The sequence below is a fragment of the Lithobates pipiens genome, unplaced genomic scaffold (assembly GCF_037356315.1).
Source record: "Lithobates pipiens isolate NorthernLeopardFrog02 unplaced genomic scaffold, aLitPip1_a1.2 Scaffold_27, whole genome shotgun sequence".
NCBI lineage: Eukaryota > Metazoa > Chordata > Amphibia > Anura > Ranidae > Lithobates > Lithobates pipiens.
In genome coordinates, this window is record NW_027507788.1 from 178,174,755 (window position 1) to 178,199,328 (window position 24,574).

Consider the following 24,574-nt stretch of genomic DNA (forward strand, 5'->3'; position numbering starts at 1 on the left):
GTGGAGTCAAACAAGAAAAAAAAATAGTCATTTTGCACATCAACATTGCAAGCAGATTAGACACAAACATTTTTGGCCAAGATCAGTATAACATTTTTGGAAATGAGTATTTAAAGCCAAAAGTTTAAGATCCCCTTATCAGATTCCTCTCCCCACAACTGATGGCCCATTGCAAAAAATTAGGGGGGGGGGGTGTTTTGGACAGGTAACCCTCTCTACGTCATTGAGAGCTGAATGCATAAATAATGTGTGATACTTTGGCCAGCCCCTCCTTACTTTCACTATTGGCAGCCCACCAGACAAGTAAGAAGTGTTATAATACAAAAAAAATGAACAAATGGAAGCTAATTTTGACATTCTGCTATTACCTATCAAGATAATAATAGGAGAAAAAACTTTAAACATTTGAAAGTATTGAGGCAAGCCCTTGCACTACATACTTTGGTGAATTCATCCATAAATATGATCACAAAAGAAGTAGGTATAGTGTGTATTGATTGCTATCAGCTGACCTAGCAGTTTGGAGGAGGGGGGTTCCTAATGAGTTTGTCCCACCAAAAAAAATCTCTGGCACTGTGCATGAATTTAAGCACACACATAACATTTGTACACATTTTAGAGGGTGTTTAGGGGAAAGCAATACTATGGGGCTAATAAAAATAGAAAATGACTGAGCTCCTAACTAAAAGATTCCTCTATACTACCCAAGCTGTAGCTTTTAAGATGTGATACACATCAAAAATGTCAACCAAAAACAGAAAGTGTATAGCTGCGCTAACTATATACTCCAACCTCCCTAAAATTTAAATAGATTTTTGTATTATCACAATCTTCAAACCATCACCATAGTGAGTAAAGTAAATGAATAAATAATAAATGAATGGTTTCCCAAATAATTCATCAATATATACAGGAAAATAAATATTACACTAATTCATAAGTGATACTAATAAATATAATGAAGAAGTTAGTAATTAATACAAATTAATAAAATAAAAATAAAAAATTAAGATTGTTGATAAATCTTAAACAAATAAACGTAAAATTAAATAAGTGTGAAAGAATGTCCCAAAGCCCAAGGTGAAAAAATCAAAATAATAGTCCTTTCGGTGATAATAATTCTTTCTGTAATAATGATCAAATGTGCAATCTTCCATCACCAAAAAATGTGCTGAACACCGCTAGAAATGCACGCTTACCAGAGGCATGCGTATAATTGCTCACTCAGTGTACACAGTAAGGTCTACCAGATGGATCTCAAATCCACACAGATTCAGGCTGGAATCTCACTCGGGAGGCTCGCACATATACAGATGGTTACTCAAATGACATAAGCAGAGGGGCTTCCCATAGTGTAAATAGGTATACAGTTTTATTCCAAATAAAAATTAAATATACTCACAAACGTAAACAAGTCACAGCGTATGTGCCTGCCGGCAAGCGGTCGCCCATTCACTCAGAGTTCACGTGACTGTGTCAGCACGTCCTAGTCACCCGACGCACGTTTCATCACGCAATGACGTTGTGTGGTGTATGGGCGACGCGTTGACGCATCACCTTTATATACAGTGCCTTGCGAAAGTATTCGGCCCCCTTGAACTTTTCAACCTTTTGCCACATTTCAGGCTTCAAACATAAAGATATACAATTTTTATTTTTTGTGAAGAATCACCAACAAGTGGGACACAATTGTGAAGTGGAACGAAATCTATTGGATATTTTAAACTTTTTTAGCAAATAAAAAACCGAAAAGTGGTGCATGCAAAATTATTCGGCCCCTTTAATTTCAGTGCAGCAAACTAACTCCAGAAGTTCAGCGAGGATCTCTGAATGATCCAATGTTGTCCTAAATGACTGATGGTGATAAATAGAATCCACCTGTGTGTAATCAAGTCTCTGTATAAATGCACCTGCTCTGTGATAGTCTCAGGGTTCTGTTGAAAGAGCAGAGAGCATCATGAAGACCAAGGAACACATGAGGCAGGTCCGTAATACTGTTGTGGAGAAGTTTAAAGCCGGATTTGGATACAAAAAGATTCCCCAAGCTTTAAACATCCCAAGGAGCACTGTGCAAGCGATCATTTTGAAAGGGAAGGAGTATCAGACCACTGCAAATCTACCAAGACCTGGCCGTCCCTCTAAACTTTCAGCTCAGACAAGGAGAAGACTGATCAGGGATGCAGCCAAGAGGCCCATGATCACTCTGGATGAACTGCAGAGAACTACAGCTGAGGTGGGAGAGTCTGTCCATAGGACAACAATCAGTCATACACTGCACAAATCTGGCCTTTATGGAAGAGTGGCAAGAAGAAAGCCATTTCTCAAAGATATCCATAAAAAGTCTCGTCTAAAGTTTGCCACAAGCCACCTGGGAGACACACCAAACATGTGGAAGAAGGTGCTCTGGTCAGATGAAACCAAAATCAAACTTTTTGCCCACAATGCAAAACGACATGCTTGGCGTAAAAGCAACATAGCTCATCACCCTCAACACACCATCCCCACTGTCAAACATGGTGGTGGCAGCATCATGGTTTGGGCCTGCTTTTATTCAGCAGGGGCAGGGAAGATGGTTAAAATTGAAGGGAAGATGGATGCAGCCAAATACAGGACCATTCTGGATGAAAACCTGTTGTAGTCTGCAAAAGACCTGAAACTGGGATGGAGATTTATCTTCCAACAAGACAATGATCCCAAACATACAGCAAAATCTACAAAGGAATGGTTCACAAATAAACGTATCCAGGTGTTAGAATGGCCAAGTCAAAGTCCAGACCTGAATCCAATCGAGAATCTGTGGAAAGAGCTGAAAACTGCTGTTCACAAACGCTCTCCATCCAACCTCACTGAGCTTGAGCTGTTTTGCAAGGAAGAATGGGCAAGAATTTCAGTCTCTCGATGTGCAAAACTGATAGAGACATACCCCAAGCGACTTGCAGCTGTAATCGCAGCAAAAGGTGGCTCTACAAAGTATTAACGCAAGGGGGCCGAATAATTTTGCCCACCCAACTTTTCATTTTTTTATTAGTTAAAAAAGTTTCAAAAATCCAATAGATTTCGTTACACTTCACAATTGTGTCCCACTTGTTGGTGATTCTTCACAAAAAATAAAAATTGTATATCTTTATGTTTGAAGCCTGAAATGTGGCAAAAGGTTGAAAAGTTCAAGGGGGCCGAATACTTTCGCAAGGCACTGTACAATACATATTGGACCAAGCCTCGTTCTGAGCTGAGGAGGAAACAGGAACTGGACACAAAAACATGGCGAATGCGGTGAATAACGTGCACCATGATGGAAAAGGACACTAGAAATGGCAAGTTTCTGAAATAAACAATGGCGGTCGCAATAGCTCACAACAGCCAAAATATTTAAAATATAAAAATAATAAAAAGGCAAAAGGAATGGCAAATACTTAAATTAAACTTTGTCAGTCAATAACCGAGTCAAGTCACAAGGTAGGCAAGCTTAAAACTAGCAAAACAACTGAATAAAAATGATGTTTTAACAAAAATTAATTAATCAAATGAATATTGAAAAAAAGGAGATTTGTTATTAATGGTTGGACTTGTAAAAAGAGGGGAACTCAGCTCAGAAGAACAAGTTCACAACATCACTCCATGTTGGATCAGACATATACCCCTAAACCATCAAAATAATTTGTATATCCTCATAGGCCTGTACAAATCTTTAGCCACATACAGCCTCAAAAAATAATAAACCCACAAGGTAATTAGAATCATTTAAAGTTAGGAATTATCGATAAATGCATCTATGTTAAGGCCAAAAGTAGCATAACATTTTGACGGATGGATCCAGGACATTTCTAACCTAGATATACCCCTGACAAGAGAGCTGCCCCTCCAATGTAAACGAAATTTGTCTATGCCCAAAAAAATTGTTTTTGCAGGATTTTTGTTATGATGTTAAAGGTAATGTCTTGATACAGAATGTTTCGGAAAACCGTTCTTAATATTCGTAATATGCTCATTTAATCGGACAAAAAGGGGTAGTTTAGTCCCCCCTACATATTGTAGTCCGCAAGGACATTGGAGTAAATAAATGACCCCTTCGGTTGTACACGTAAGGAAGGGTTTGATGGTATACTCATGCAGCATGCTCGAAGAGACAAAAGTATGAGTCCGTCTCTGAGAGCATCCACTAAGAGCAAACTCGACACCTACAGCACTGGTAGTAGCCCGTCAAGTTTTCAAAAAAAACTTTTTTGGAGATAGGGGGATTTAATACATTAGGTGCCAACCTATCCCTAAGTGAAGGGGCCCCTCTATAAACTACGCAAGGCCTTGCTGGTAGAATAGTATTTAAAACTGGGTCATTACTCAAAATATGCCAGTGTTTATTGATTAATTTCTTAATGTTATCGTGTTTTACTGAATATGTTGTTATGAAGGGAACAGATCCAATCTGATCCTTGGAAGATGTTTCTACTAGAAGATCCCCTCAATCAATAGCCTTAAAATTCTCAAGAGTGTTTTTTAACAAATCTTCCTCATAGCCCTTATCCAAAAACCGCTTAGATGGACTTCTGCCTGTGTCAAAAAACATTATGACTCTGTACAGTTTCTCTTGATCCTCAAAAATTGGCTTTTTGGTATCGACTTCAGCCAAGCTTGATGGTGACAGTTGTCAGTTGGAATATATGAGTTCCTGTCTGTACTTTTAAAGAATGTAGAGGTGACAAATCGATCATCAGACTTAGAAATGGTCAAATCCAAAAAATTAATATTGGATTGACTGGCCTCAAAACTTAAACTGATCCCTCTATTGTTTAAATTCAAAAATTCCATAAAACTATCCAAATCTCCACGATCCCCTTCACACAGGAGGAGAATTTCGTCAATGTACCGGGTCCACAGCTTCAGCTGGGGCCTGCGGCTAACATAGATGACATCCTCCTCCCACAGGGCCATAAAAAGATTCACTAAACTGGGGGCATTTTTAGCCCCCATAGCCACACCCCTATCTTGACGAAAAAAACTTCTGATCAAACCAGAAGTAGCTGTGTGTGGCTGCAAACCATAAAAGTTCCATGATGAAGATAATTTGTTCATCAACAAGACGAGAATCTCACCTCAAATAAAATTCTACTGCCAAAAAAACCAACTCATGGGGAATTATGGAGTATAGTGATGCTACATCAGCCGTTACCAACCACATATTTTCAGTGTGGCTATAGTTGGATAGTAGATTAATAACTTGACGTGAATCCTTGAGATAAGAAGGCATCCCAGAGACCAGTGGTTGTAGAAAGGAGTGAATGTACTTGCCCACCCAGGAAGTGAGAGAATCAATCCCACTAATTATGGAACACCCTGGGGGGCAAGTTAGATGTTTGTGAATCTTTGGCAAATAATAAATAATGGGCGTATGGGGTGCTTTAGGGACAAGATAAGATTTCTCCTTTTTGTCCAAGATACCCTGTTGAAACCCTCTTTTAACAATATCCTGTAACTCACTAGAGTAAGAAAGCTTCGGATCTCGTTTAAGCAAAGTATAAGTATCTTGATCATCTAGAATTTGGTACATTTCAGCCATATAATCAGCTCTATTTAGAACAACAATCCCGCCGCCCTTATCAGCAGGTCTGATGACAAGGTCTTTATTTTCACATAAAGAATCAAGACCCGCAGTGAGTTCCGGATTTGATGTAATTTTCCTTACGGGCATCAATTCAAGGTCTCTGAGAATAACATCTCTGAAGACACAGATGGACGGGGCTAATGCTCCTGGAGGAATAAACAATGAAGCATTAGAGAGTCCAAAATGTTGGTAGTCAGTAGGCCTCAATGTTCTATCCTTGACTGGATTTGAAAGCATATATCTCTTGATGTATAATTTGCGAATGTATTTGTGCATGTCCATATATGTTTCAAACTTATTAAGTCTACGAGGGGGTGCAAATTTTAGTCCTTTATCTAATATGGCCCTTCCTACTCTCTATACTATGGAGCTGACAAAATACATTGCTAAGTGACTAGGCTATAGGTTTATGGGCCCAGAAGAGCATGCTGGGGAAGTTAGTGAAGGCAAATATGCATGAAGGACAAAAAAGGAACTTGAAAAGCTTACAGCATGCATGAGGACAAAAGGGCACAGCATATCAATCACATGTGATGTTAAAGGAGAAAACTTACCTCAATATAGTCCTTCTGCAGGACCTGTATGATGGCAGAACAGGTCTCTGGAATAATGATTCCCACAGCCCGGGGGGAGATTCTTGTTGAGAACTTCAGGTCCTGAAGACTTCTCCCTATCGCCAAGTACCGCAACGTGGCAATGAACCTCTGCTCCGGAGTGATGCTTGCTGATATAAGGAGACAGCAAAGCCAGCAGACGGTGAAAAATGGGGTCCACCATCTGGAGATAATTCCTGAAATCATCAGGATTATTCTCCTGGATCTCATGAAGCAAAGGCATGTGCGAGAACTGGTCATGCTGGAGCAACCAATTCTTGGTCCACAAACGCCTTCTTGCCCTGTTCATGGACTGGGCTTGTGTCAAAGCTAAAAGCCCAACACCAAGCCCCTGCACAGCACGAACTCTACGGCGAGTACATACACAAAAAATGTCTTAAAACGGTCAGCTGGTCAGAACGGACAACAGAAAGCACCGATGAACAGCAAGGCCTGAAAGAACTAACTGAAAACCAGAAACAAGCGGACAATAAGCACTGTAGATCAAAGCATACTATATACCAAGATACAGTCCGCAATGACCAACAAATGTGAACTGACTACACGCATTGATAATCAGATACGCACCGACAAGCACAAACTGAAGAGCAGTAACGATCTGAAGCACAAATCTGAAATGCGCAAATCGTCTCTTACCAAACTTCTACTAACACGCGATAAACACGAGATCAGCAGAAGGAGCCCAAAGGGTGCCACACGTGGTGCTGAACTTCCCTTTTCTAGTCTCGTCATACGCGGTTTACGTCACCGCGTTCTTGTCGACCGGAAATTCCGACAACTTTGTCCGACCGTACGGATGCAACACCACTTCCAGACTAAATTCGTTGGAAAATCCAGAAAAGGGGAAACTTAAGTGGCCAAGCCTCTGTTCAGTTGTAAAACTGATGTGCCCCAGGCAAATTCCATCCCAACAAAAAAAATCCAAAAGCAAAGACAATTGATCCGGAGTGGAAAAAACAACCAACCAAACTTACCAAAGCGGACCACTGACCCCAAACCAACGAATATGCAGCCCATGTACCTTTCCTCATAAATCGACATAACAGCTCCCCTGCTACTCCAACGCCAGTCTCCACAGCTGCTCGGGACAAGACACCCCATCGCTGCCAGTGCCAGACTTCTGAACCTCTCCCACTGGTGCTCAAAATTTTTTTGGGGGGGCGTAAACAAACTGAAAAAAAACACATCAATTGCAGCCACTGTGCCATCAAACACAGCCACTGTGCCATCAAACGCAGACACTGTGCCATCAAATGCAGACACTGTTCCATCAAACGCAGTCACTGTGTCCATCACAGTCACTGTACCCATCAAATGCAGATATTCACAATTTTTTTTTTTTATTCGGATTTGTTTTTACCAAAAAACATTTAGCAGTGTACATATTGGCCTAAATTTATGAAATTCGATTTTTTTTATTTTTCAGCATGTTTCTAAGCGATGCTCAGTCCACAGCACAGTGAGCCAAAACAGGAAGTGACTCAGAAAAAGGACCGCCCACCATTCTCCAGTCCCCGCCAATAAAAATAAATAACAGGTGGCAAGAAACAAATCATTGAAGAGTGTGAGTGTTTTCAGGCACAATGCTTGTGCGGCGCACATGCGCCCTCTATGGACAGGCTGCCGCTGTTGGAAACGAGACATTGATTCGGCAATGGAATTCAGAACACCTGGGACATGAACAGCTTGCACCAAACAATTCAAACTTAAACACTGCAAGGCAAGGTGATGCAGTAAGCGCACCACCAGTGGCGATAAGGTATACAGGCTGGACACAACTTCCACCGCCACCATGTTGTTGAAATGAAAACAAATTTGAGGATTCTGAAACTTAGAGCCATAGGCATAATACAGCAGGCAAAATTAAGCATACCCAATAAGGACTGCAATTGTTCAAGCCTAATCCTCTTCACTGTCTAGACCTCAACAACCATCTGATGCAGATCTTCCAAATTGTCAATTGGCAAGCATCATTCCATCATTCACGTGTCAATGACAATACCTCAGAATTGTATGACCATGTCAGTACCCTCCTTGTGTTGCAATAGATTACAAAGTGTGTAACAAAACAGAACAAACCGAGCAGTCTGGGGGGGGGGGGGGGACAATGCAAAGGAAATCATTAAGATAGTGTATCCCCGATCTTACCTACACCTCCTCTCGTACCACCCATTTAACGAAGGTGGTAAAAACCTCAAAAGACGTGCAAAAGAAATGGAACAGCCCATCGGGAGACAGCAAAAAGAACTGCCCATCCCAAAACATCCAAGGAAATGTCGGCTCCCAGGATGAACCAGCAGCAGAAAAAAAGCAGATTCAATATCTGTCTTTGCCAACAATGATCCAAGGCCATAATATTGCACCCAACCGACTGTGGCATCGAACGATGTATATGACACCAAAGCCAAGTCCGGAGAAATGGCATAGTTCACCGAAGATCCCTTTCAATACTACAAATGGTGTATTAACCTAATGTTTTGTTGGGTTCCCTTTTGGGGACCACCTCCAATGGAGACACCTGCAAAGACAAACTGGGGGGAAGGTAGAATGGTCCAGCCATTCTCCCAAGTTCCACCTCTTTTGCCAATTTGTCAGAAACAACCTGAGGAAAATGATGCATGGATTTCAAATACCCAGGCAGTGAAGATGGAGACACCAGCACAGCCACAGAACACAGAACGCAAAAACCATGAGCAAAATCATCAGCCAGAAAAATTGCCACCTCCTTCTGTGGATATCTACCTAGATAGTGCACCATCACAGGAAGTTTTACCGGTGCCCTCCCTTTTTTCTTTTTCCAATAAAGCTTTTTATTGAGTAAACAAATTGTCATAACAACATAGGTGAAGTAGTCATTAAATTTTGTAGGACATCAAACATTACATTGTTCTGTTTCAGTAACCTTTCCAGTTATACAGTTCGCCCTACTACTTCTATTGCTATAACTGTTGATTAAACTGTTTAAACTTTGAAAGTTATTCTGGTTTTTGTAAGTGTCTTTGGGGTTATCCCCCTAAAAGAGTATATCATAATTTAATGTTCAAAATAATGCACAAATATAGGGGGTGCTAGTACATATTGGAGAGTAAGGGGGTGGAGAGGGGGGGGAGGGGGATGAGAAGTAAGTGAGAGGAAGAAGAGGGGGTTTAAATGCGCTTGTTTCTGTTACATACAATTGAAATCAGGAATGATGTACCTCAGATCCTCTAGTTAGGAATCATTTAAACGTATCTAAGCACCATACCCAACCAGTGTTGTCATTCATTTTGCATTTTTGCAAAGGCGTCTGAGTACTTAAAGGCGAACCAAGATCTAGATATCACCGTTGGATTCTTGCCTAATGCAGAGTAGATCATTGTGGACAGTGGGGAAGTTGAGGAAGAGAGAAAACAAAAAAAGGGGGGGGTGGGGGTAAGCGAAAGAGGAGGGGGATAGGAAGGAATTGATTAGAGGATAGTAAGAAGAGGGGATAATGAGCCCACTATCTGACACTTAGAGAGTGGATCAAGAAGTTGGTAATTGGCCTCTAGGTGTTATCTCCTAGAGGTATTTAGTAAGGTTGGGGCCGTGAAGTAGCACTCCAGTGAGGGCCCTGTATAAGGGATGTCGCTGAAGTGATCACGTCACGGAGCCCACTGTGGGGTAGGTGGGAGGCTCAATCAGGGCTATGCCAACAACCAAGATCTGTGATGGCAGATGAGAATGTGTCTTTGATATTCGCCGCTATCTTCATCATAGCGGTGAGGGTGAGGGGGGTTAAGATGAGGGGGTATCCCTTACCTCCTCCTCATATGCAGACTGTGAGTCCTCACTGAACCCCTCTTCCCCACGAGGCAGCGCCATCTTGGATTGTGCCTTGAGACGGCAGGGCTGTGATTTAAAGATTTCCCGGATGCTTCTGGAGCCAGACTGAGGTGCAGAGCGACTGGGAACGATTACCTGAGTTATGGCGAGCGAGTCTGCTCATGTTAGCTGTTGGTCATGGTGCCGTTTGCACTGAAGGAGTCGGGGTTTTAGCAGAGCTCTTCTAGTCTGCTGCCATTTGTTCTGTGCCAAGCCACGACCCCGATGCCCTCCCTTTTGACGCAGGATCCTCAGGTTGGGAATTTTCCCTCTTAAAACATTTGGCACAACTGTATGACCCCCGCAATCCGAGCATTCATGGCGGAAATGACAGGCCACGCCAAGACGGCCTTACCCCTCGTTGAACTGTCAAACTCCTTTTTAGGGTTGGCCACCCTGGAGCCCTCGTCTGAGCCATGAGCTTCATGCAAAGCCCAATGTCCTTATGATCCCAGCACAAGCAGGCCGCAAGGCCTTCTGTTAGCACAACTGCTTGCCCAATGGCGTCAAGATAGCAAAAAGTGACGAACAATTTTCCGGTGCCTTTTTGTCAATGATGCTGGCCAAGATGGCAAAAGCCTGAGGCCAAATAGAAAAAGCGTGAGGGATAAGCCACCAGGGGCGCTTCGCTTCCTCCTCTTTCTTGCTTTCATCTACCTTACCCTGCTCTATATTAAATTTCTCCAAATGCAAAAGGGAGAATAGTTCAACATATTCCCTCTTTCAGATTTTGTCCCTGACATCCTGCATAAGTTGGACTCCTAACGGGCCCTCAAAGCACATGTAAATCTCTCACTTTGCCGCATCTGCCAACCGCCCCTATCCTCAGTGGCTCCTTTGCCTTGAGGGGTTCCGACCCCCAGCTGTCTCCATCAGTGATGCAAACATAGCACTGAAAACGGAGGATGCGATTGTCTCAGTTCCAACGTCTGCATCTCTGCGGCCCTGCGAATCAGGCGCCGCCGTGACCCTCCCCCCGTAGATATCAGCCCCGATGAGGGAGGTGAAGAAGGGAGTACCAAGCCCACACTACCAGATGCAGGAACAGCAGAAGCCCATACACCCTTGGGCCTCGGGGATGGGGAAGAAGACCCAGCAAGGTCACAACGGGCCAATAACTCCTGAAAATCTGCAAAAAATGGCATTCAAACATGACATGGCGCTCGAGGCCCCGTCGGCGGATCCTGAAGAAAGCCGCAAGTCTGGGGGCACCTGAACCTCCCGCCTACCTGACACCCCTGAAAAACGCCTTGTGGAACCCCTAAACTAACCGTTCCACCCTGAAAATCAGAAAAAGACATAGAGTGTGACTTACCAGGCTGCAGTTGCGCTGAATCTTTACCAGCCATTCATCCAGATGCCAGCTGGCTCTGCAAGGCAGGGCGCCTCTTTTGGCCTGCTTCCACTGGCATTACCAGGCTGCAGTGGTGTTGGAAGGCCAGCAGAGGGCGCCAAACCCTCCTGCTGCCCATAGCTGATCTAATTGCTGGCCGAGCTCCTCTCTGCACTTAAACTACAGAGAGTACCGATGGCTCTGGATCCCTGTGGCGGCAGTGGGCAGGGGAGTAAAGTGGACCCCCCTCCCACCAGGAGAAGCTGAAGGGCCATGACACCCCCCACTGTGTGTTCCCGATCGTCTCCCATGCTGAGCCACCCCCCGCTCTGCATCCTGGGGGGGGGGGAAGCTGCAAACTCCAGAATCTGAAGAGAGGGGGAGGAGGGGGAGTAAGAGCAGGATGCCGCCCTCCACCCTCGGGTCCCACCAGTGACAAAGATTCCTCCTGGGGCCACCACTGGGACTTGGAGCAGGAAGCCCAGCAGTAGACCCTGAAGGTCCCCTTACACAGGGGCTCCTATGTGGATGTTGGACATGGGGGACAGCTGAAGGACTCAGGTGCTCAGGAGGGGGGACCCTCCTAGACTGTTTATGAGCAGATGGGGAAGTAGCAGGTGAGGGAGCCACTCCCGAACACCCATCATGTCTGATAGCTGCTGCTGCAGTCACTGTGGGCCTGCTCCTCCGCTGCGGCCATGACCTGTCCCAACATGGCCTCCACTTCACTCATTCTGTCTCTCCTTGGAATGTGAGAGAATTACCTCACCACAAAGACCCTCTGAACCCTGCCCCTTCGACCTCTGCCTCCAATCAGGCAAGGGCTACACCCCTATCAAACACACTAACCTAGCTGACTGTTCCCTGACCTTGTTACTCCCTTAGTCATGTAGCCCCTCAGTCCATTTTCTCTTCCAGGTCTCACTTTATAGGTGATCACTAAAAAGTGAATATACAAATGAAAGATAAAATAATCTGATAAGTTTAGGCCCCTAAACAAAAGCCAATTGTGCAGGAAATTGCATCTAAAAGGTTAAGAAAAAGTGCTCTAGCTGTGTAACTTAATAATATCAGACATGGTTCACACATTTAGCAAAGTGTCAGATTGAGACATCCAAGGAGCCGTTATACTTGCAGATAAACCATCAAAAAGTCGCAAAAAAGGTAATTTGTCCAACTGTTCACAACAATCCATATGATCCGATCAAAGACAAGAACTTAGCCTCATTGTTGAGATTGTTTAGACCTGTGTACATGCTGGGATGTGCCCCAGCTGACAACTCATTCAACAGAGTAGTGCCTTCAGGTGAGGCATAAATCATAAGCAATGAAGATAAGAATAAATATAAATATAAATGGACAAAGCAGCAAGATCCTGTATAGATATCAGGCTCTAACGTGCAGAGCTTCAATAAGTACACAATAGACCAAAGCCGAGGCCAGGGAACCTGGACGTACTCACTGTGACCCATGATAAATGCTTAAGGGTACCTGCTCATGTTGTCAAGGTCCCATGAGTTGGATGCTGCTGACTAGTGAGGGTGCAGGCTGAGGAGAGGTCCGCCCAGACCCAAAGCATACTGCAGAAGTAGGAAGAGATAGTCTAGTTGCCACACATTTCACCTGGCCCAAGTGGTTAGGAGGTAAAAGGTAACTCTGTGTAACTATATAATGGTAACCTGTGAAAGTGTTTAAAGCATCGCCTATGAAGAATTTTAAGTACCATAGTTAGGCACCATACCACTGGCGTGTGCAATTTTAAAGTGTGACACGTTAGGTATCTATTTACTCGGTGTAACATCATCTTTTATATTTTACCAAAAATTGGGTACCATCTTGTGTTCGTGTGCAAGTAAATTTATTAAAGTTTATTTCTTCCAAAGAAAATTGTGTTTGAAAATCCTCTGTACAAATACCCATTATTTTATTCTATAGGGCCTCTGCTAAAAATATATATACGGTATATATAATTTTTGGAAGTTCTAAATAATTTTCTAGCCAAAAAAAAACATAGATTTTTACATGTATGTGAGAAGTCTCAGAATTGGCCTGGGAAGGAAGTTGTTACATCAAGAAATAGTCTTGCCAATTTTCCCAAACTTATCATAGACCAACTTCATGCTCTTACCATCCAAATTTACCTGTAAAAGAGCAGAATATGGTGCCACAGAAAATGTATTTGTGCTACCATGAAGACCATGTAAAAGACAGCCAGTGACTTCCAGAACCATTTTCCTAATGGCTAGAAAAAAAAATCATCAAAAAGGTATACTCCATGGACGTTCCAATTTGTATTACAGAATATTTATGAGAGCTTTATCGTTGTCTATAGCAGTGATCTCCAAACTGTGGCCTGAGGAGCAGATGTTTTTTTCCCACTGATGAAGGGACCTTCTCTACTCCCAATGTCCTGCCCTCCTAAAGTCTGAAGGACAATAAATTGGCCCTTTGTTTAGAAAGTTTGAAGACCATTGGTTTATAGCAGGGGTCTCTAAACTATGACCATGACCATGACTATGATCAGTTGTTCAGTAACTACAATTCTCCTCATGCCTAGTCCTGTCTGTGAATGTCAGAGTTTTTCAATGCCTTATGGGATGTGCAGTTCCGCAAAAGCTAGAGGCCCATAGTTTGGAGATCCCTAGTCTATAGCAACATGCAGAAGATTTCACTCCATTGGAGATATTTAAGGCAGCAATGTGATCATCTTATGCTACCTCCTTGATACATGACAGGTTTAATCCTATTGCCCTTACCATGGAGGATTTTTTTAGATTTATATCTACCTCAGTGGATGCAGCATCAGTCCGGTGCTGCATCTATCCCCCAGCACCTCTACACTGAAAATTGAGCCATCGAACACCACAGATCACTCACAACTCCATGAGCAGAGAGCTGTAGACTGTCAGTCACAGCTCTCTGCTCATCTCCCTCTGTGATCAGTGCTGCAGGAAGACAATGACACAGCAGGGAGGATACATTCATCCACCTTGAATGTGTGGAAAAGGGGATCTGATCAGTTTTTTTCATTCAGCCCACTCATCTATGGGCGGCCTAATACACCACTCTAATACCAACTAGCTGCTCCAACATATCTGGTGTAGCAAGGTCCCAGGCCTCCTTTAGTCTAATGAGAACCCGCAGAGCCAGGGACAACTGACATCTGTCTGTATAGAGTGGGTTGCAAGGCATAGTGGGTGTAATGTAAGGTAGATTTATAGGTGCCAGACACTTCTTGAATGCAAAGAGATTTATTTTTTCTTGAACGGAATGGTGAGAGAGAGAGTTCAGATCCAGGACACCCTTACTTAGTTGCAATGTCAATTGGCAGACTCCAAGACTTCTACAGGTAGACAGCCATGCAGGGAAAGGCATCCAGCAAGACACCACATTTGCATGTGTAGGAGCGCTGTCTCCTTTGGCAACAGTCTTAGAACAGTTCCTAACACAAATTATAACAAACTTCTTTACTTTTATAAATCACTTCTTGTAGATTCTCAGCCCACTGTGCTCTCAATCTCTCTCACTAGACTTGCTGATTCACTGCCACTGAATCCCATGAGCTTGTCTAATGTTCTTACTTTAGTATCTTCCTCAAGCGTCACCTCCGCTTCCCTGCTGGGTCCCTGGATTAATACTCCAGATACTCCTCAATCATCACCCCACTGGCTGGGTCCCTAACCTGCTGATGTTTCCAGATTCTTTACCGCCTGGTTGGTGAGAATACTGCTTTGGCACTTGCTTCAGATACTCACTGTGGTCCCTGGTTACCAGGTGACGGGGCTAGCAACGTGTCAATCTCGCCGCCACATTGACTTCCTTCGCTAGTACCTTCGCCAGTACCGGCTACCTGGAGCCGCGCTCAAAATGAACAGACTTTTTTCCGTGCCGGAAAGTCAGTTAATTTCAAAAGTACGGCGGACTAACAAACACACGGCCGTATTGCCTGCTGGACACAGTTTTTGAGTCAAAACTACTTTCTAAGTCCGCCGGACTTTTAGGTAAAAAAAGTCAGCCAGAGCCCACACACAGGCGGATTGTCTGGCGGACTCGTGTCCGCCGGAATTTTCCACTGGATAGTTTGATCGTGTGTACGCGGCATTAGTGAGACAGCTTTCCCTCTACCTCCGACCATGATAGGTCCTCTGGCTGGCAGAACTGTCACTTCTGCAAGCCACAATCCCAACCCTACGCTGCTCTCTTGCTTCTGGATAGGCCCTCAGACAGCTTAGTAGCCAGATGTGCCCTGGATAGGCCCAAACTCCAGCCTAGCAGCCCGGGCAGCACAAAACATGTCCACCCAGAAAGCCGTCCGGGTGGCAGCAAAACCCAGATCACCTGACCCAACCAAACAAATAGAATCTCCCAGCAGGCCAAGGGAGCCAATAAGATCCCTGCCCATTGGTTGAGACACTTCATACATTCCTAATCCATCCTTAAAATGCCCTTGTCTTTTCTAATGTCACCAGATACCCGGCCATCTAGTGACAGAAGAGATAAGTGCAGCAATTCCAGACTAAGGCCTCATGCACACGAGACGCAGTTAAACGCGCGTTCAGATGCTGTTGGACAGTTTTTTCAACTGCCCCTGAACTCATTCAATGTTATCCTATGTGTCCATGCACACAGTCTCGTTTTTTCCGTTTTTATGCAGTTGCGTTTAATCTCGTTTTTCCAGAAGCAAAAAAATGCGTTCAGAAGCAAAAATTTCCACGTTTCAGACGCAAAGCGCGGCAAAACTCGTTTATATGCGTTTTTAAAGGTGACCTTTTTTTTTACATTAAAAATCTCAAAAATGATTGCAAATGATGAAAAACCATTAGAAAAATATTTTAAACAATTGCAATTGCAAGTGGACAATCCACAACTTGTGGCAAGTGACATGGCAGGTGGCAAGTGACGTGGCAAGTGGACAATCCACAACTTGTGGCAAGTGACATGGCAGGTGGCAAGTGATGTGGCAAGTGGACAATCCACAACTTGTGGCAAGTGACGTGGCAGGTGAAGTGGCAAGTGACGTGGAAAGTGGTCAATCCACAACTTGTGGCAGGTGACGTGGCAAGTGACATGGCAGGTGACGCGGCAAGTGACCTGGCAGGTGACGTGGCAAGTGGAAAATCAACAACTTGTGGCAGGTGACTGGCATGTGACGTGGCAAGTGGACAATCCATAACTTGTGGCAGGTGACGTGGCAAGTGGACAATCCACTTGTGGCAGGGGACGTGGCAAGTGACGTGGCAAGTGGACAATCCACTTGTGGCAGGAGATGTGGCAAGTGACGTGGCGAGTGGACAATCCACAACTTGTGTCAGGTGACGTGGCAAGTGGACAATCCACAACTTGTGGCAGGTGATGTGGCAAGTGATGTGGCAAGTGGACAATCCACTTGTGGCAGGTGACGTGGCAGGGGACGTGGCAAGGGACGTGGCAAGTGGACAATCCACAACTTGTGGCAGGTGACGTGGCAGGTGACGTGGAAAGTGATGTGGCAAGTGGACAATCCACAACTTGTGGCAGGTGATGTGGCTGGTGACGTGGCAAGTGGACAATCCACATCTTGTGGCAGGTGACGTGGCAGGTGATGTGGAAAGTGGTGTGGCAAGTGGACAATCCACATCTTGTGGCAAGTGACGTGGCAAGTAGACAATCCACAACTTGTGGCAGGTGATGTGGCAAGTGACGTGGCAGGTGATGTGGCAAGTGACGTGGCAAGTGGACAATCCACAACTTGTGGCAGGTGATGTGGCTGGTGACGTGGCAAGTGGACAATCCACAGCTTGTGGCAGGTGGCATGGCAGATGACGTGGAAAGTGGACAATCCACATCTTGTGGCAAGTGACGTGGCAGGTGATGTGGCAAGTGACGTGGCAAGTGGACAATCCACAACTTGTGGCAGGTGACGTGGCAGGTGATGTGTCAAGTGATGTGGCAGGTGATGTGACAAGTGGACAATCCACATCTTGTGGCAAGTGACGTGGCAGCTGACGTGGCAAGTGACGTGGCAAGTGGACAATCCAAAACTTGTGGCAGGTGACGTGGCAAGTGACGTGGCAGGTGACGTGGCAAGTGACGTGGCAAGTGGACAATCCACAGCTTGTGGCAAGTGACATGGCAGGTGGCAAGTGATGTGGCAAGTGGACAATCCACAACTTGTGACAGGTGACGTGGCAAGTGATGTGGCAGGTGATGTGGCAAGTCACGTGGCAAGTGGAAATCCACAACTTGTGGCAGGTGATGTGGCTGGCGACGTGGCAAGTGGACAATCCACAACTTGTGGCAGGTGGCATGGCAGGTGACATGGAAAGTGGACAATCCACATCTTGTGGCAAGTGACGTGGCAGGTGATGTGGCAAGTGACGTGGCAAGTGGACAATCCACAAATTGTGGCAGGTGATGTGGCAAGTGACGTGGCAGGTGATGTGGACAATCCCCAACTTGTGGCAGGTGACGTGGCAAGTGACGTGGCAAGTGGACAATCCACAACTTGTGGCAGGTGACGTGGCAGGTGACGTGGCAAGTGGACAATCCACAACTTGTGGCAGGTGACGTGGCAAGTGACGTGACAGGTGATGTGGCAAGTGACGTGGCAAGTAGACAATCCACAACTTGTGGCAGGTGATGTGGCAAGTGACGTCGCAGGTGATGTGGCAAGTGACGTGGCAAGTGGACAATCCACAACTTGTGGCAGGTGATGTGGCTGGTGACGTGGCAAGTGGACAATCCACAGCTTGTGGCAGGTGGCATGGCAGATGACGTGGAAAGTGGACAATCCACATCTCGTGGCAAGTGACGTGGCAGGTGATGTGGCAAGTGACGTGGCAAGTGGACAATCCACAACTTGTGGCAGGTGACGTGGCAGGTGACGTGGCAAGTGGACAATCCCCAACTTGTGGCAAGTGACGTGGCAAGTGACGTGGCAAGTGGACAATCCAAAACTTGTGGCAGGTGACGTGGCAAGTGACGTGGCAGGTGATGTGGCAAGTCACGTGGCAAGTGGACAATCCACAACTTGTGGCAGGTGACGTGGCAGTTGGACAATCCACAACTTGTGGCAGATGACATGGCAAGTGAAGTGGCAAGTGACGTGGCAAGTGGACAATCCACAACTTGTGGCAGGTGCCATGGCAAGTGACACGCTAAATACAAGTACACTGCAGCTCTCACAGCTGCTGCTACTCACTCTGGTCTCACAAAATTGCTAAAATAGTTAATAATACTGTTTTTTTGAGCTGGGGAGGGTCTATGATGTTAGCTTAACTAAACGCTTCTAGACGCAAACGCGGTAAAACGCCGCTAAATCGCGGTAAAAATCGCGACAAAACGCGCGTTTCTAAACGCCGGTTTCAACATGTGTCCAGCAGCGTTTGCATCTGCGTCTCGTGTGCATGAAGCCTTAGGGTAAACTCAATTGATTCATAACAATTAGCCAAGGCCAATACACCTGGCATGTAAATTTAGGAGCAACCTTGCCTAGACATCAGGGTGCTACACTGGAAAAACACATCCACTCATTTCTGATCAAATACAAATAAACATGATTTTATTTTCTATTTACTCTATACAATATCTATCAATTTTAGGATTTAAAAAAAAACAGAACTCAAGATACAAATAACAAGATGAATAGCATCTTAAAAGATAAAATAATACAACCAGATTTTTCTGCAATAGTCACCTTCAGTCCAGAGATATCCCCCATACTACCATTATATATATATATATATATATAAAAAATACATCTCATTATAGAAAGTTATTATTACTTTTCTCTTTTTATATATATAAATATTCACCATATTCATCCAGTCAATGAGACTTACCACGTGATCAGCTGTCAGCCAATGACAGCTGATCACTTGATGTAAACAGAATCAATTAATAAGCTTTTTTTTCTTGCTGCTGACAGTCTGAGGAGAAAAAAAATGCTGATCACCGGCTTCTGTAAACAGGACATCAGTCACTCACACAGAGAAGCACTGCCACCTCATCAGTGCCCACCAATGCTGTCAATCAGTACCCACTGTTTTCACATTATCAGTGTCACCTATCAGTGTCACCTACCAGTGCCTATCAGTGCCACCTATTAGTGCCATTTTTTAGTGCCACCTATCAGTGCCCTTTCAGTACCACCTATCAGTGCCCATGAGTGCAGACTCATCAGTGTCTCCTGAACAGTGCTCACCAGTGCAGCCTCATCAGTGCCACCTAACAGTGCCCATCAGTGCAGCCTATCAGTGCCCATCAGTGTAGCCTCATCAGCGCACATCAATAAAGGAGAAAAATTACCTGTTTGCAAAATTTTATAACAAACGTATGAAACAGTTTCCTTTTATTTTTGCAGGCTTTTTTATTCATTTCGAAAAAAATAAAAACCCCAGTAGTGATTAAATACCACCAAAAGAAAGCTCTTTATGTGTGAAAAAAAATATAAAAATGTCATGTGGGTACAGTCTTGCATGACCACGCAATTGTCATTCAAACTGCAACAGCGATGAAAGCTGAAAATTGGTCTGGGCAGGAAGTAGGTTTAAGTGCCCAATAAGCAAGTGGTTAATGAGAAAATTACATTAAGTGCAAGATCTCTGTACTTTTCTCTTCTACATGTTAATGGACCAATACCAGTTGCTTATGAAACACAAGCCTGCTGGGATTTTTTAATGCACCTCCCTTATCAAAGGGACCATCAAAAAACGTACCCCTATTGACTTCAACACAGTTGAAATCCCTTGTCTGCATTGGGGACACCCAAACTGATGTCCATCAGAAAAACTAGAGAGAGCTGCAAATGCTGAAATCCAGGGCATCGCCGATCAACATTCTATATATAAGATACAGATTGAGCTATTGTAGTAGAAGTCCAATCAAATCTCTAAGCTTCAATCTACTCCCACCTTTATTCTAAGCCCTATATTAACTACCCTGTAAAGGAAATAGGTACCAGAGTACCTATTCTGAAGATGCTCCGGTCTGGTCACATGATTTTCTTAGCACCTGGCTTCCGTGGAAAGGATAGATCGCCGACAATGGCTGCAGTATCTGGGTGGTGACATCACCCATAGGCTTCACAGTAGAGGAAAATGGTCTGGTTCATCACATGATCGACTTCAGTGTATTGGAGGGACAACTGACAAGAATGCCCCATAGTAAGCCTATAGGTTACACGTAATCACCGCTCAAGGTTGATCTCCACCTGTACCATCTCCACTGCATACTGCCAGGTACTGACCCTGTTCGTTACAGGCTTCACAGTAGAGGAAAAGGGTTTGGTCATCCACACATCTGATAAAATCACCATAATTTAGACATAGTACGAATAGATACAATGTACAATCGAGGGAAAATGGCACACCAACTAGAGCTAGTTTCCCTCAATTTTACATTGTGGAGTGTCTATTTCAGAATATGTCTAAATTAAGGTGATTTTATTAGATGTGCGGCTGACCAGACCCTTTTCCTCTACTGTGAATCCTGTAATGGACAGGGCCAGCACCTTGTAGTGTGCAGTGGAGGTGGTGCAGGTGGAGACCGACCTTGAGCGGTGATTACTCTCCACCCATAGGCTTAATATGGGGCATCCATAGTCGATTCGGATCGGAGGGCCCTCAGAATAGGTAAGCATAGACATCCCTCCTTTACAGGGTAGTTAGTATAGGGCTTAGGATGGGGGTGAGAGCAGGGTTAAGTTTAGATTTGACTGGACTTCTACTTTAAACAATGTGAATGTGCTTTTTCAGCACAGTAGATAACGAGAGCCTGATTAAAAACCGTATAAAGAGCTGAGAGCTCCATCTGCTGGATGAAAAAATAGATTTGAACTTTTGAAATACAATATTTCAGTTACCTGACTAAAAATATTTTAAAAATTTGTATTTTAAGCAACATAATACATGAAATATTCTCAAAAACAATAGAAGTTGCCTTTAACGAAACAATCTTCTGCAACCTAAAATGCAAAAATCAGGAAGGGGACAAGTCACCTCGTTCCTTCTAACTCCGCTGCGGCTGATGATGTATGCGACCAATCATATGCTCCAGTACGGTCATGTAGCCATCTGTTCATTTCCATAATACATTTCTCTTGGAATCTTAATAGGACTATTTTTTTGAAAAACTTAGAGGCAGAATAAAGATGGTGAATGACGGAACCAAGGCTGATGTCAATCAAAAATGTACCCTCAGTTTGACCTGGAGGAATATTAGAGATTCAGATGTTATCTTACCGAAACTAATGGGACTGCCAAAAAAGAGATTTCACAATTTCATAACATTTGCCATTTAATGACACTGCTAGGTGAAAATAGCTTTAAACATTTGTTCCCAACCAACATATAATATGGCTCTGGGATTTCCTGCTAGGCCAGCCACCATTGTATGTCACATCCTCCATATATGAAAGCACCAGATGAGCAAGGAGCTGAGAGAGAGAGCTGAGAGAGAGAGCGAGAGAGAGAAAGAGAGAGAGAGAGAGAGAGCGAGAGAGAGAAAGGGGGTAAGAAGGCCATTTTCAGAGAAACAGTCACTTTGCTCTACATCTGTTCCGATCATTTAGGCCCCATTCACACTTGTGATAAGAAAATAAATGAAGGGTTGGGACTTTGAATGAAGCATGCACTTTGAAAATAAATAACTATTTGTGACAAGTTTATTCCATATATTAATGAATGATAACAAAAACAAGATGCACAGCACCGTGAGTCTGAAATTCATTTCATATATATATACATATAGAGTCAATACATATATGTACACACACACATGTGCATGGCACAATAACAAATGAGGTCTATGACCAAAAAGTCAAGATTACCTCCATCCCCAATTCTGATAAGAAAATAAAGGAAGGGTTGGGACTTTGAATGAAGCATGCATTTTGAAAATAAATAACTATTCGTGACAAGTTTATTCCATATATTAATGAATAATAACAAAAACAAGACGCACAGAACCATGAGTCTGAAATTCATTTCATATATATACATATATATATACATATAGAGTCAATACATATATGTACACACACACACGTGCAAGGAACAATAACACACGACAGTTGAATGTAAGTAGCTTAAAAAACTGATAATAACATAATAAAAGGGTAAGTGTCTAGTCTGGCATCGGATAGGTATAATATTGCACATATCTAAATGTTACTGTAAATAAAAGATGCAAAAGTGTAGCATCCATAGCTCGATGTGTTTCGTGGTTGGTTACCACTCATCAGGAGCAATTATGGCAAAAAGCCTTAAAAATAAATAATGGGTCAGAGTCAGACTGATTGCACTAATAAAACATTTTAGTTAAGTTGAGGGGAGATGATATAACATCCACCCATACTTACAGAACTAGCCATTGGTCTCGGGTGTGGCAAGGCCACCAATGGTAGGCTGGGGTCAACAACTGGCATGGGAGCTGAGGCGGCACATGAGGCAAGGTATCAGGGAACAGAAAAAATAATGTGCTGGTGCGGTGTGATTGGGCCATCACCAAACAATGCATGGTGATATAATATTGATCGTCCCAAACATCTAGGGAGAAACAAAATGTATCTGGAAATAATTAAAAAATGTTAAAAGATTAATGTGAATTGTAAGTATAAAATTCATGGTGATATGGGATTGGTCTGCCCAAACAGCATGGAAATTAGAAGGTGATATAACAATGAATGTGTGGAAGCTATAGTATAACCAAAGATTAGGCTGGGATGTCCAATTAAATTGATGTGCTGATGGAAAAATTTAATAGAGTTGGAGATGTTGAAAATTGGAAAGTAAATAAAAAAATCATGCATCAGGCGATTGGTGCGTGACATCGATGCGCAGCAAGGTGTCAGCCCGAGCCCTCAGCCGTAGGACAAGGAGGGAGGGGGCAGACCCAAGGTGCGCATCACAGCTCTCAAATTGCCAGAAGGACCGCAACCCCACTAAAACAATGGCGGCCAACCTCCCAAGAAAAACTGCACCTGGCAGGAATGTGTAAATGATAACCATAGTTAAGGAATATCTAAAATTACGAATGAACAATGTATATTACATAGAAGGGAAAACCATTCACACTTGTACGACTTCGAAATTGTGTCATTTCCACTGCGACTTTACATTGTGACTCTGATGCTGCTATGGACAAGTGCGACTTTTCTGCGACTTTGGTTTTGACCATGTGACTGTGTGTGCTCTACAAAGTCACACACATATGTATATGATTCAGGAGTGACTTTCATGTGACTTTTGAGGGTTCACATTGAAGTCTATGGCCCTCATGTTTCATGAAAGTCTAACCAAAGTAGTACATGAACTACTTTAAAGTCATTGTGGGGGGGCGTGTCCGGATGTGAGCGGCGAAGGACGTCTCTGTGGAGAGCTCCAGACATCCTAGGCCCCATCCTTTGACATCCTTGCCATACAAAGCCCAAAAACTGAATCCTTCATACCCACTTGCTTCCCTCCATTGCCTGCTGCTGCTGCCAGGTCCATTGTGCGGATTCTGGCCCGCGTTCGGCTGGGAGCCTGCACGCTGGTGACCGCCGCCATCTTCCCGACCATCTTCCTGCCCATCGACCCTCTCCTGGACCAGCGGTGTGGTAAGGGGCCCTCCCTTGTCCTCTAGCCGGCTCCCCTGCATCTCCGGTGGGGTCTGGTGGCCCGCGGGACCCCCGGTGATGTCCGTCGAGGCCGTGGCCCGGTGTGGCCTAGTGCGGCCTAGTGCAGCCTCCAGCCCACCGCACTTTCCTACGCCGCCGGACGGCCGCCGCGGCCGGCGCCGGCCGAACGGACGCCGTTGGTGACATCCCCGGCTGCCCTACTAGCCCTCCATCCTCCTGCTGTGCCCTGTGTGCTGTTGGGCCTGAACTTGGACTCTGCTCCCAGTACGGCGGCCATCTTGGTGCACCCAGCTGCGGCCTTGCCATCTACTACAAGCCTTCTGCACAGCCTGGGTCTATTCTCAGCCTCCCTCAGTGATATAACCCTTCTACTGGCCGATTGTTTCCTGCAGCCGTGCCGTGGCTCCCCTGCATAGTACTCTGTGGTGCTTGGCGGCCATCTTGCTACACCCAGGGACTCTCCTGACCCCTCTGTACCTGCTCCGGACCCCATCTACAGACGCCCTGGCCTGCCAGCAGCGTAGGGCATCAGCTTCCACTCCCAGGCATACTGTGGCCTTCCTTCCTGACTCCGGTGCCACGTGCTG

General features: G+C 44.4%; 1 protein-coding gene across 1 annotated transcript in view; it reads right to left on the reverse strand.

The window, feature by feature from the left end:
- LOC143934383 (indolethylamine N-methyltransferase-like) overlaps window positions 1-24,574 on the reverse strand; it is a 54,364-nt gene that overhangs the window by 21,792 nt on the left and 7,998 nt on the right. The window contains exon 2 of the mRNA XM_077457952.1: window positions 21,367-21,574. Coding sequence (XP_077314078.1) covers window positions 21,367-21,574 — 208 coding nt within the window. The remainder of the gene's footprint in view (window positions 1-21,366; window positions 21,575-24,574) is intronic.